Genomic DNA, 13,240 nt, shown 5'->3' with positions numbered 1-13,240 from the left:
AATAAAATCAGGATTTTGTAATTTATAACATTAAAAGTTAAATTTAGGTTTGACAGTTTTCTTTTACTTATATGATGAATTTATTTATTTTTTAATTTTGTTCAACTTTTTTAAATTTGATCCATTTTTTAAAAACAGGTCTTTGTAATTTTAAAAAAAATTTATGGTAGCTAGGTTACTGAGTAATAAGTGACCTTAAGAAATAATTGCAGAAATTAAGGTTAACTTGTGTATGAGAATAGAGAAATAATTGTTATAATCACATGTCATTCTTGGAAATGGTTATCATTAATAGTGGACAAATTAAGAATCATCACAACTAAAAAATAAAGAGCAGTTAGACCTGAAATTTACTATCACACTTAAATTTGAATTTTAGTAAAACATAAATATATTTATTAGCAAGAAAGAATTTACACATATAAGAAAGAAATAAATTGATATAGTAGTGTAACATATAACTATAAGAAATATAAGCTGTGAGAAAAAATAGGAATGACTATATTATAAGTTTTGTTTTAAAGAAAAATTAAGTCATAATTGATCAAATAATTTATACATACATGTGATCCTTATCAAGAATGTGTTTGTTTATCATAATAAGTTCTCTACTAAAATTAAGAAAATTAAAAAATACCATTCCAAACTTCTTTCTTATACTAGACGTTGTCAAATAATTTAATGTATGTTAGAAAAAAAACATTTGTATTGTTGCACTTTATTGTTTTTATTTTTTAAAATATATTAGAGTCATTATTATATATTTTACAATTTAAATATATATATATATATATATATATATATATATATATATATATATATGTTAAATTTTCTTCTGTATTTGTGATATATTTTGGCAAAAATAACTTATAAAACAGTAGGTAAGTGGTAAGTTAAGAATTATCTTTTTCGTTTATAATACAATAAATTCATAAGTTATGAGTTTATAACTTAACTTTTCAATTTGAATTGTTTACTAAAATTAAATGATAAACTACATGTTATATATAAATGATATAATCTCATAAGTTTTTATCATATAAAGGTAATTCATATTTAAAAAAAATATAATTATGCTGTTATAATATTTTCATGTAACTAATTTGAATATATATATATATATATATATATATATATATATATATATATTAATTTGAAGAGGATTTAAATGAGTTTATTTCATAAATAATAATTAAATGAAATTTGATTTATTACCAGAAATTTACTCTTTTATTTTTTAATTTAAATTATTGTTATCTTAAATTTCTTTTTTGATTTTTATTGTGTATAAATTTTACATAATATTATATAATCAAATATTAACGATTTAATTTATAATAGTAATGTTTTTTAATTTGAAATCTATGTGACAACTCCAAAAATATTGAAAAGTAGTGTAATAATTATTTATCTCTATAAAAATAAAATAAATAAATAATATTACCAACAATAAAAAAAATTATTGATATTAAAAATACTAAAATATAATTTCTTTATTTTGTTTACACAGTTTATTTTTCTTCAAAGTTATTATGTGATTATAACTATTTGATTACATATAGAGAGAGAAGAAGAAGAAAGATGACTGAAAGCAATTGAAGATCCTAAGCTGTGATATAAGAGAGCCTTCATTACAAGTTGGGCACATTCAACTGAGATTCTCTTCCTACCATTTCCTTTGGTTTTGATTCTCTCAGAGAGAGAGAAATGGGAGTGCTTTCCAATATGATCGACCGTGAAAATCTGAAACTCGGTGATCACATTTACTCTTGGAGGCAAGGCTACATCTATGCGCACCACGGTCTCTTCGTAATTCCTTATTGTTTTTCTTTTTATTTTTTCATTTCTATTTTCAAATTTATAATCTGTGTCACTGTATTTGCTTATACTTGAGATAGATTGAGACTTTTCATGTCTTTTCTTCTGAATTAAGTTTGCTTTGTGTTTTCGGTTGCTTGGTGTCGTCAATTTCGACCCCCGATTCATATTTCTTTTCTTTTGGGTTTTTTAGGGTTTGTTAGAATTGCTCCTTTTTGTTTTTATTATTATGTGTTGCATTGAGAATCTCTAATGGATGCTGGGTGGGGTTTGGTTAGTTTACAATATGAATTGTAGATTCACAGTGTCTTGTGTTGGGTTGGCATTGACGATATATATTACAGTCTAGCTGCAGTTTTCTGCTGAATATAGAATCCAGCATGCTGAAGAGCTGGTGCCGCAGTTATTTTTGGCTTAAGCTTAGTTGCTTTACTATTCACAAATGATGTTCCTGCATAAAAAAAATGACCGTAAATTAAACCATGAGAGATATAAAGGGATAGCAGTGATGATTGTGTCTTGTACCTTTGAATATTTCTGAATTCTAGTGGGGCAGAGTTGGTTCTTGCCTTCTATTCGTTGGTGATGAAGGGGGGTTGTACTGTAACTGTTGTAGTTTTGGTTTTTATTGAAGGCCAACTGCTCAAATTGCTGGCAATCTTTTTTGTTCAATTATTTATGGATGAGTATGATTTGGGAGCCTATGATTTTAACCCTCAGTTTTGATATCCGAATTTTGAACCATTCTGTTTACAGAAGCACATGAATGAGGTTGATATTGCTAACGATGTTTTGTAGGTTTGTTCTTATGAAATTATGCGTCAGTGATGGCACTTATCACTGTTCTGATTGGGAATACTAGCTGTGTCTCAAGATTTTAAAAAATTATCTCTTATGAAATTATTCCTTGAATGTTTTAGTTTTCCCACTTTAATGTGGCTTACAATTGTTATTTGAACCAACATAACCACTGATATGTTTCATGGCTATGTTCTAACTGTCGTTGTACATTCAAAACTGAAAGCTATAACTATTAGTTTTTTTATGATCAATTGTACAATCCTTTGATGTACTTTGGTGAACTGTGTGACTCATTTATTTGTGCGGTCAATTGTGGGTGATCTTCAATCTTTGTAGTTTTATTGTGTTGTTCCCTAAATACAATGCAAATATGTAACTTCTACAACTGGACATACGCAATAAGTTAGAAATTGGACTTTATTTTGCGATTTATGTAAGATGACATTGAATCTGATGTTTGATTAATTTGGAAATAAACACTCAGCATGAGTTATGAAACTGCTGAGATTAAGGGATAAATTATATGTCAATGAGGACATATAATGTAGAGGTTGAATGCTTTGCTAGGCTGCTTAATATTTTGTAAAAGGAACGATAGGTGGGGTGAGAAGTTATAGGTTGTGTGTGCTCACTTGCTTTTTCATGTGTAAATGTGCTACTCTTTTTTGTGGGATAGTAAAAAATACTTGGGCTCTGTGTGTACAAAAGAGGACTTCAAGATAGAAAAGATATCATTCACAAGAGTTTTAGGATTAATAAGCATTAAGGTCAGATTAATGATGTCAATGCCGTTGATCCTGTTGTTTGGCTTAACCTTTTTCTATTTTTTGAATTTTGGATACTTCAACTTGAACTGAGCTAAGAACTTGAAATTTCTGTTTATTTGTGTATTGTATTGAAATTTTCATCTTGGTTTTACCGATGGTTTTCATGCAAAATACCAGGAATATATGTTGGCTGTGGAATGGTGGTCCACTTTACCAGAGGAGCAGGTCAAGAAATTGGAACAGGGACTGTGTTGGACAATTTCCTTTTAAGTTCATCTCCCACTCATTCTATTGACACTCCATGCCCAAGATGTGCTAACCAAACTAGGACCGATGGTGTCTTATGTTCCTGTTTGGATTGTTTTCTTTCTGGTGGTAATCTATACATCTTTGAGTATGGGGTATCACCTGCATTTTTTCTAGCCAAAGCTCGAGGAGGTACCTGCACTCTCGCTCCATCTGATCCAGTTGAAGATGTCCTTCATCGGTCTTCATTTCTTCTCGACAATGGGTTTGGTGGCTACAATGTTTTCAAGAATAACTGCGAAGACTTTGCAATTTACTGCAAGACAGGCCTGCTTGTGTCCACAAACATCAGTGTTGGTCGCAGTGGGCAATTGGCATCTTACATATCTGCTGCTAGTACTGTAGTTTCCACACCGCTTCGTTTTATGACCACCAGTTTCAGTGGTTTGGCATTGGTTAGTGTTGGCATGTACTGTGCTGGAAGGTTGATGTCTGATATTGGAGTACGCCGTGATGTGCTGAAAGTTCCAGTGGAAAGGCTTATAGCTACACCTGGCCAGGATATATCACCTGGCCTGGATATATCAGAGAGAACAACTGAGATGGCCAAGGAAGATTAATGCTGTTGATGGTTACTGGTAGACATGTGAAGTTACATTCAACTCCCTCCAACATCTACTGTTTTTATTTCTGCAGTTTATGTTTATGTTCATAAACCAATTTATCATTTGGGTGCAAAAACTTTCTCGCTACCTTGTTAATATATTATGAAACACAGGATTTCCCCTGTAGCTTGACTTCTGTTATCTAAATAACGTGACAATAGTCAGGTCTGTGCAATATTATTTTTGCTTACACTAACCACCTGATTCACAGTTGTCGACGAAGTGCAACTGAGCTCAGAGGCCTTCTTGGTTGTTAAAGTGCACGCACCTTATATCACGGGCAACATGAAAGATTGAAAGGTACTATGACTTTCACAGATCTAAGTTTCTTGTTTTCAGTGCATGGTTGTTAAGTTGTGTATATGGATGGAGTATACAGAAAAATATGATGCGACTAATTTTACGTTCATCTATCATTTTAATGGCGAAAAAATGTGCGAAAGATTTACGACAAATTTATATTCTATGGTGTGCTAATACGGGATATATTCCGACCATACAACTTCACTTTAGTACAAATTTTATTCCGGTATATTTTCTAAACCTGTTTTTGGATGGTTTTAATTTTTAAGTTTCATAGTTTTAAAAAACTACAAAAAATAAAAATCTTAGTTCAGAGTAGTTTTTAGTTTTAAAATGAGTTTTTTTAATATTGTTGTTTCAAAATAATTTAATAGTGTTGAAAAAGAAAAAAACCCAATAGTGTTGAACTTAAAAAATTCGAAATCAGACTGGACCATAAAATGGTAGCCCATAACAAATTCGTTATATATATATATATATATATATATATATATATATATATATATATATTTCTATCATTATAAAATATGTTTTCATGATAACAATTTTGATTACGACATCATATACACCGGTGACAGTCATGCAAAAGTAGAAAACATCAAGATTAAATATTATTAGAGTTCAAATTAAAAATCTAGATTTCTAATTTTTTTTCTTGATTTAGAAATGTTTGAAATTGAGTAGAAAATCATTTCTGGTTCTTTTTTTGTCAAACTTATTTAGTTTCGAAATTATAACTGAAAACGAAAAACTCAACCACCCGAAGAAACGGCCTAAAAGCATAGAATCTTTTTTTTTTTCCAAACCAAGTGTTGTTTCGTCAACTCGATAGATAAACAAACAAACAATTATTTCTTATGGTTACATACAAATGTCAAACGTTAATGCTGCAATTTTGCTTTCCTCGAATGAAAGTACGAATTGAGATTTTATTTATCTCAAGAACTTGACTTTTACAGAAAGAGAAACTGAGCATTTATACAAAAAAAAAAAAAGAAATTGCAAAACCATGTATGGGAAAAACTAAAAGAAAAGAAAAAACATAAAGAACCAAAACAGAAAAAGTGAATGTATAAGTTGCATATCCTAACATGCTTCCGCAAACTTAGGGTGGTTGTCAAAGATCAAGAGCTGTAAGTTTGTGTTGAAAAGAGAGAAACGAAGAACAGATACTGGTTTGGTAAAAGTATGTGTTGATGGCCAATGTTATTCCTCTGGACATGATTATGAACATAATGAAGATCGATTTCAAATTCAAAGTGTTTGGTGGGAGAGTGCAGGATGGGATTTGCGGTGAGAAGAACTACCCCTTGATTATCATAATAGATAGTTGGAGGAGAGGAAGGAATGTTAAGTTCACCAAGAAGTGGTAACAACCACGAAAAGTCGGAGACATCAGAAGCAAGACTACGATATTCGGCTTCAGTACTACTGCGTGAAACAACTTTTTGTTTCTTGGATGACCAATTTATGAGATTTGGACCAATGTAAATGCAAAAACCTGAAGTGGACTTAGGATTATCGGGATTAGACTCCCAATTTGCATATGCGAAACACTTGATGTAGTGATTAATAGAGGATGAAAAACGAATGCCATAGGTTGCTGTACGGGCAATATAATATAGAATCATTTTGGCAACTTTCCAATGATGTATTTGAGAAGCTTGCATGAACGGGCAAACCTTGTTTAGTGCAAAAGTGATGTCGAGTGTTGTGAAAGTAAGGTATTGGAAACCGCAAACAACTTGTCGATATAACGTAGGATTATCAAACGCAACACATGCACCAACAGCCAATTTAAGAGAAGAAATCATTGGTGAAGGTTGTGGTTTGGCAACACTCATTTGAGCTTCATCCAAGATAGTCTGCACATATTTTAACTGAGAGGTGAAGAGAGCCATTTGAAAACTAGGTTTCTATCCCTAGAAAGTAATGAAGGGGTTCCATATCTTTTAGTTCCAGCTGTTAGAATGTAAATTGATTTTGTATTTTGGATCTATAAGATAAAAGTCTAAGATTAAAAAAGGTCCAAATAAAATTCTAGAAAATCCTATCTAAGGATTCTAGAGAAAAAATATCTAGTGATGGTTATTTATAAGATGTCTCTAGATAGGTTTAGAATTATAAGAATATTTTAGAAATCTCTAGAAAATGAATAATAACCCTTAGATTAATATTGTGGTGGCAATATCCTAACCATTGGTTGAGGAGGTGCCACTAGTATAAACAAGGGATTATATCATTTGTAATCAAGTCAAAATAATTAGAAGCATTCAATACAACAAACCTTTCATTTTCTTAAAATCTTTTAACCTCTCCGAATTTTAAACACTTCCTTCAAGCCTCAAAGTTTCTCTGAACAAAGTGGTATCAAAAGCCATAAGATCATTATAAAAATGGCAAATATCGGAGTTCCCTTTCAAGTCCTGATGCTCACCAAGAGCAAGTACGCCAATTGAAGTTTAAGGATGTAACTCTCCTTGGTGAACATGATGTGTGAGAGGTGGTCAAAAAGGGCCACATTGAGCCAGAGAATGTAGACAATCTTTCTCAAGCTCAAAAGGAGAGTTTGAAAGATTCAAGGAAGAAAGATAAGAAAGCTCTTTGTCTAATCTATTAAGGATTAGACGAAGATACTTTTGAGAATAGGATTGGTCAACAAGCTGTGAGAACTTCTTCCCGTGCATTGAAGAAGATGATGTGGAACAATCGGAAGAGGCATCTGCTACTCCACCTACTTCACCAAATACAACCCCTCGAGAAGATGAAAGCTTACGTGAAAGAACTCCAGGTTTTCAAAGTCTCCAAGAAATCTATGAGGTAACTGAAAATCTAGACAATGTTACCTTATTTTATCTATTTTCAAATTGTGAGCCCATTAACTTCCAAGAAGCAATTGAAAAGAAGAGTTAGAGAAATGATATGGATGAAGAGATCAAGGCGATAAAGAAGAATGATACATGGGAGCTAGTCTCGCATGCAAAAGGGCATAAAGCAATTCGTGTCAAGTGGGTCTACAAAGCAAAGAAGGACTCCAAAGGAAAAGTTCAGAGATACAAGGCAAGATTGATTGTGAAAGGCTATAGTTAAAGGGCTGGCATAAACTATGACGAGGTATTTGCTCTAGTTGCTCGACTAGAAACTGTTAGACTTATTATATCATTAGCAACTCAGAATAATTGGAAGATACATCAAATGGATGTCAAATTCACCTTCTTAAATGGAGTTCTTGAAGAAGAAGTCTACATTGAGTAGCCACAAGGATATAAAGTCAAAGGTAAAGAAAACAAAGTCTTCAAATTAAAGAAGCTTTTTATGGGTTGAAACAAGCCCTTAAAGCTTGGAATGTTCAGATTGACAAGTACTTCAAAGAAGAAAATTCATCAAGTGTCCATATGAGCATGTACTCTATATCAAAGCTCAAGGTGAAGATATTTTGATTGTATGCTTGTATGTCGGTGACTTGATTTTTACAGGGAATAATCCAAGCATATTTGAGGAATTCAAGAAGGATATGACCATGGAATTTGAAATGACTGACATGGGGCTTATGACATATTATCTCGGAATTAAAGTAAAGCAAGGAAATGAAGGAATGTTTATTACTCAAGAAAGTTGTGCTAAAGACCTCCTCAAGAAGTTCAAGATGATCCAGTTGGTACTCGTATGGAATGCGACATCAAGTTGAGTAAAGATGAAGAGGGAGAAAAAGTGGATCCAACAAGTCTTATTGGAAGTTTGTGTTATATAACTTGTACAAGACTAGACATTCTGTATGCTGTTGGAGTCGTGAGTTGCTACATGGAAGCTCCAACAACTACTCACTTCAAGTCTACGAAGAAGATTCTTTGATATATCAAAAGTATAACAAGCTTTGACTTATACTACTCCATTTCTAACAATTACAAGCTTGTTGGATATAGTGATACCGATTGGAGTGGAGATATGTATGATTGAAAGAGCACAAGGGGATTTGTGTTCTACATGGGAGACACAACCTTTACTTGTTGGCCTATTGTCACTCTTTCTACATGTGAAGTAGATTATGTAGTTGCAACTTCATATGTTTTCCATGTTGTTTGGCTAAGAAACCTATTGAAAGAGTTCAACTTGCCACAAATGGAGCCAACAAATATTTTCATGGACAATAAGTCGACAATAGCTTTAACGAAAAACTCAGTCTTCCATGATCAAAGTAAGCACATCCACACCTGTTACCATTACATTAGAGAAAACATGAACAACAAGGATATGCAAATGAAATACGTGAAAAAGCATGATCAGGTAGCATATATCTTCACCAAATCGTTAAAGAAGGAAGTCTTTATGAAGTTGAGAAGTTTGCTTAGAGTACAAAATCAAGTTTAAGAGAAGGTGTTGGAATGTAAATTGATTTTGTATTTTGGGCCTATAAGATAAAAGTCCAAGATTAGAAAAAGCCAAAAAGAATTCTAGATTTTCCATTCTAGATTTTCCTATCTAGAAGGATTCTAGAATGAAGTGCAAAAATATCTAGAGATGCTTATCTATTAGATGTCTCTAGATAAGTTTAGAATTGTAGAAATATTTTAGAAATCTCTAGAGAATGAATAATAACCCTTACATTAATGTTGTGGTGGCAAGATCCTAACTATTGGTTGAGGAGGTGTCACTAGTACAAGGGGATGAATGTATAATTTGTAATCAAGCCAAAAGAATTAAAAGCATTCAATACAACAAAATTTTCCTTCTCTCAAAATCTTTCAACCTCTCCCAATTTTTAAACACTTCCTTCAAGCCTCTAAAGTTTCCTTTCAAAACCGAAATCGTTGTTCAAAGTTTTGAGGAGAGTAGTGATGGCTTGGTTTGAGTTTCCTTTGACAATGATGTCATCAACATATATCAGTATATACATAAAACAATGATTGTCATGTTGAACAAAAAGAGAAGAGTCACCTTTTGTAGAAGAAAAACCAAGTTGTGAGAAGTATGACTTAGCTTATAATGCCATGTTTGAGGAGCCTATTTGATGGCATATCCCTAGTCATTGCCAAATATACTAAAGAAGAGTTGGAGTAATCTATGGGAAGTGGGTTCAAGCTCTTATCATCATGGGTCATCAGTGAGTTTTTAGTAAATTAGGTTTATTTTGAACCTTGTATAATAAGCGAAGTAGTTTAGGGTTTATTTTGGACCTTGCATTTGGACCTCAGCTTGTAGTGTAGGGTTTTGGGCCTAGGGGAGATAGGCCCTAAGGAGACACATGGATCTAGGGTAAAATCCCTAGCTTGAAGAGCAAACCTTTTAGAAGCTTGTGGACCCTTAACTAAAGTAGTCTCCAAGTTGCTCTCTTTTTATGAGAAACATGCTCTTGCTGTGTGGCATGCTCCTAATGAAGAGAATTTCTCTTTAGTAGTGACCATGTGTCATGCTCCTAATGGAGAGGAGTTCTCCTTAGTAGTGGCCATGTATCATCCTTCAAATAGAGATGATTTTTACCTTGGTCTTCAAGTTATAATATTAGGGTTTTGCTTTTACAATTTGAAGACACCTTTAAGGTTATTTAAGCTTATAAATAGAAAATGTCTCTTTCATGTAAATTCGACTTTAAATTAATTATTTTTATGCTACCAAATTTGTGTCATAGTACTCAACTTAGTTACCAAGACTAGATCACTCATTTTAGGTTTTTTTAGCCACTCTTTCTCTTGAGTTGACCCAACCTTCTTGAGAGCACACCAAACACCATCATAGCTTTTCTCCTTGCTTGAGTCATATAACCTAGAAGAGGAATCACTATCTCACCACATCAAATCTACTATGTGCACAATATTCTCACCACCATCCAACTTCCACAATCATTAATCTATTTGAAAGTCTTTATCTTGTTTGAGTTATATAGCTTAGAGAAGCTTATTCCTGTTTAAGGTTGTGGATAGCCTTTTTAAGACGACATATATGAGTGGTGCTGGTTGAGAAACCTGAAGGTTGCTCCATGTATGTAATTTCAACAAGGTCACTAAGCAGGAATTGCATTGTTAATATGAAGATGGTGAATAGGCCCTCGAGTTTAAACTGCAAGAGAACGAACAACTCTGATGGTTGTGGCTGACTGAATCATAGGACTAAAAATATTGAAATAATCTACGCCTTAAATTTGGCTATATCCACGAGCAACTAACCGACCTTTTTCGTCGTTGTAAAGTTCCATCTTTGTTGAACTTGTTGCAAAATATACACTTGTAGCCAATAATATGGGCACTGGCAGAGGAGAAACAAGACTCCAAGTTTTGTTTTTAATAAGCACATCAAACTCTTGTTGCATAACATGTTTCTATTCGGGATTAGCTAGAGCTTCCCCAGTTATGGTGGGAACTTTATCACACAGACAGAAGTGACAAGAACTTTAGGCTAAAAAATGTCAGACTTTGCTTTGCATGGGATGATGATTGGCCATCGAAGGAGTATGTAATAGGGTTAGTAGTAGAATGATGTATTAGAAGATGTAGATGAATTGGAATGAGTATCAAGAGAAACAAGTGAAGCAGGAGGAGCTTGATCTTGATCAGAGGTATTCTTGGAAGAAAAGGTAGTGGCGTCATTGGTGACATTTGAGAAGAAGGTTGGAAGTCTTGATTGAAACGATGCCAACAATCACTCGCAAGATGACCTGACTTATGAAAAATTTGACACATACTGCGTTGCATTGATGGAGAAGTATTCAGCATTGATGAAACATTTGACACATACTCGCAAGATGACCTGACTTATTGAAGTTTGATCTTCTTGATACGTGCTCGAGAGTTAGCAAAGTAAGTATTCAGCAGGCTCCAAATTTGCACGGTGGTATCAAGGCCAATCATTTGATGATTGACGGATGGCTGAGAGCTTTCCGATGTCATGACTTCTAGCTCTGATAAAAAAACCAGAAGAAATTTTATTTATCTCGAGAACTTGACTTTCATAGAAACAGGACCTGAAAAAGAAGAAGGAAGAAAGAGAAAAGCCATGCATGGAAAAAACTAACAGAAACAAAAATCAGAAAGAATAAAAACAGAAAAAGCGTAATGTATAAGTTGTTAGACCCCATTTAAAACACACCCGTAACCCCAAGTAGTGAGATCCATGTGCCAAGATGAGAGTGAGCGTCTTAGTTAGTGACTTCACCATTTCTTCTTCCGATCACCTCTCAGGCACCGCTGGAACACTCCCGGCGTCGAGGGCGTTCGTTTGAACCGATCAGTTTTGGATTCTGGACTGGTAAGTTCATCTCTCTCAGTCGAGTGGTTTTTCTGTACATGCAAACTCAGTTTTCGGTTACACGAGTTCCTTAACCCATTTATGAACACCTTTCTGGTCTTTCATTTGATTAGTTTCGTAAATCGTAATCGTAGTCTTCTAAGAGATTGGTGGCGAGCTATTATGTTCAAATTGGTAAGGGGAGCTTATATAATTTGATTAAATTCTTGTTTGAACGTTGGCATGTTTGCATGATACGTTGTTTGATTATTTGATGAATATGAGATATGTGTGTACTGCTTGTTTGGACGTGTGGATGAATGAATGATGTATGTGGTAAATTGAGTTGAGATAGGGATTGATCGTCAACTGTAGTATTTTTAGTAAAGGTGGTAATCTGGTCGAGCGTCCGTTTATATTAGGTTCTCTTATACAAGGAATTTCGTTAATAACGGTCGTTATAGAATATTAGATATGTATGAGTGTGTGTTCGGCTTAAGTGTAGTTCTCCTTTAGACTTCCTAAACAGTTTAGTACATGTGTTATATATATTACTTACGGTCGTAGACGTTATCGTTCTCTTTCATTCAAAATAAGTGGTGACTCAATTGTGTGTGTATATATATATATATATATATATATATATATATATATATATATTTTATGTAAGTTTATTAGTGATCGGTCTTGGACCAAGCGTTCAATCTCAGTAGCGCTCGTTCCTGATAATCACTTGGTCTTGGATCAACGCTCGTCCAATAGTGTTCGGTTCTACAGGGCTCGGTCTTAAACATAGCGTTGGGTCTTGTTTTCTGTAATATATATATATATATATATATATATATATATATATATATATATATATATATACCGTTCTTAGAATGAGAGTCTTCATTCAAACTCAATAGCGTTCGTTACTTCATAGTTTCTCATCAGTATTAGTATTTAGTATAAATCAGTGTGAGTCTTTAAAAGGTGTACGGCCTAGAGTCTTAGTACTCGGCCTAAGCCTAGTGGCGTCCGGTTTGAACTCTTAGGAGTCTGTTTATTGAAGTAAATGAGTAGCGCTCGGTCTTGTTATACCAATCGTACTTGGGCTATGATAAGAACGTATGATCTTATTTCATTTGAATATGTGGATGATAAAGTCTGAGAGAATTTGAAATGTGATGTGTATGAAATAGTTTGATTATGAACGAGTATTCTAGGGAGGAATATCTCAGAAAGTGGTTATTGATTGGTAAAGCATGAATGTCGGCAAAGCTTAGCGGGCGTTCATCCTGATATTCCATGATTACTCGTTCTCATGTAGAGAGGAGTAAGTCACGGGTGGGAATGACAGGAGGTCCTAGTCCATAAGGTTAACTTGGACAAAACGGATCGACCTCGGGTGGTAGCTGGGTGCACGAACATCGTAGCTAC

At 33.6% G+C, this 13,240-nt stretch overlaps 1 protein-coding gene across 1 annotated transcript; it reads left to right on the top strand.

The window, feature by feature from the left end:
* Positions 1–1,578: 1,578 nt before the first annotated feature.
* LOC124830275 (protein LEAD-SENSITIVE 1-like) lies at positions 1,579–4,423 on the top strand. The gene is made up of 2 exons (XM_047303942.2): positions 1,579–1,801; positions 3,564–4,423. Exons 1-2 carry the CDS (start codon positions 1,708–1,710, stop codon positions 4,250–4,252), a joined length of 783 nt encoding a protein of 260 aa, XP_047159898.1. The 5' UTR covers positions 1,579–1,707; the 3' UTR covers positions 4,253–4,423.
* The last annotated feature ends 8,817 nt before the right edge of the window (positions 4,424–13,240 follow it).

The sequence above is a fragment of the Vigna umbellata genome, chromosome 1 (assembly GCF_029865625.1).
Source record: "Vigna umbellata cultivar VRB3 chromosome 1, Vumbellata_1.0, whole genome shotgun sequence".
Classification (NCBI taxonomy): Eukaryota; Viridiplantae; Streptophyta; class Magnoliopsida; order Fabales; family Fabaceae; genus Vigna; species Vigna umbellata.
This window is presented reverse-complemented; position numbering and strand designations above follow the sequence as displayed.

Coding starts and splice junctions, on each gene's coding strand:
- LOC124830275 (XM_047303942.2), top strand. CDS start 1,708: ATGGGAGTGCTTTCCAATATGATCGACCGTGAAAATCTGAAACTCGGT. Junction 1,802..3,563: donor CTACATCTATGCGCACCACG/GTCTCTTCGTAA, acceptor GCAAAATACCAG/GAATATATGTTGGCTGTGGA.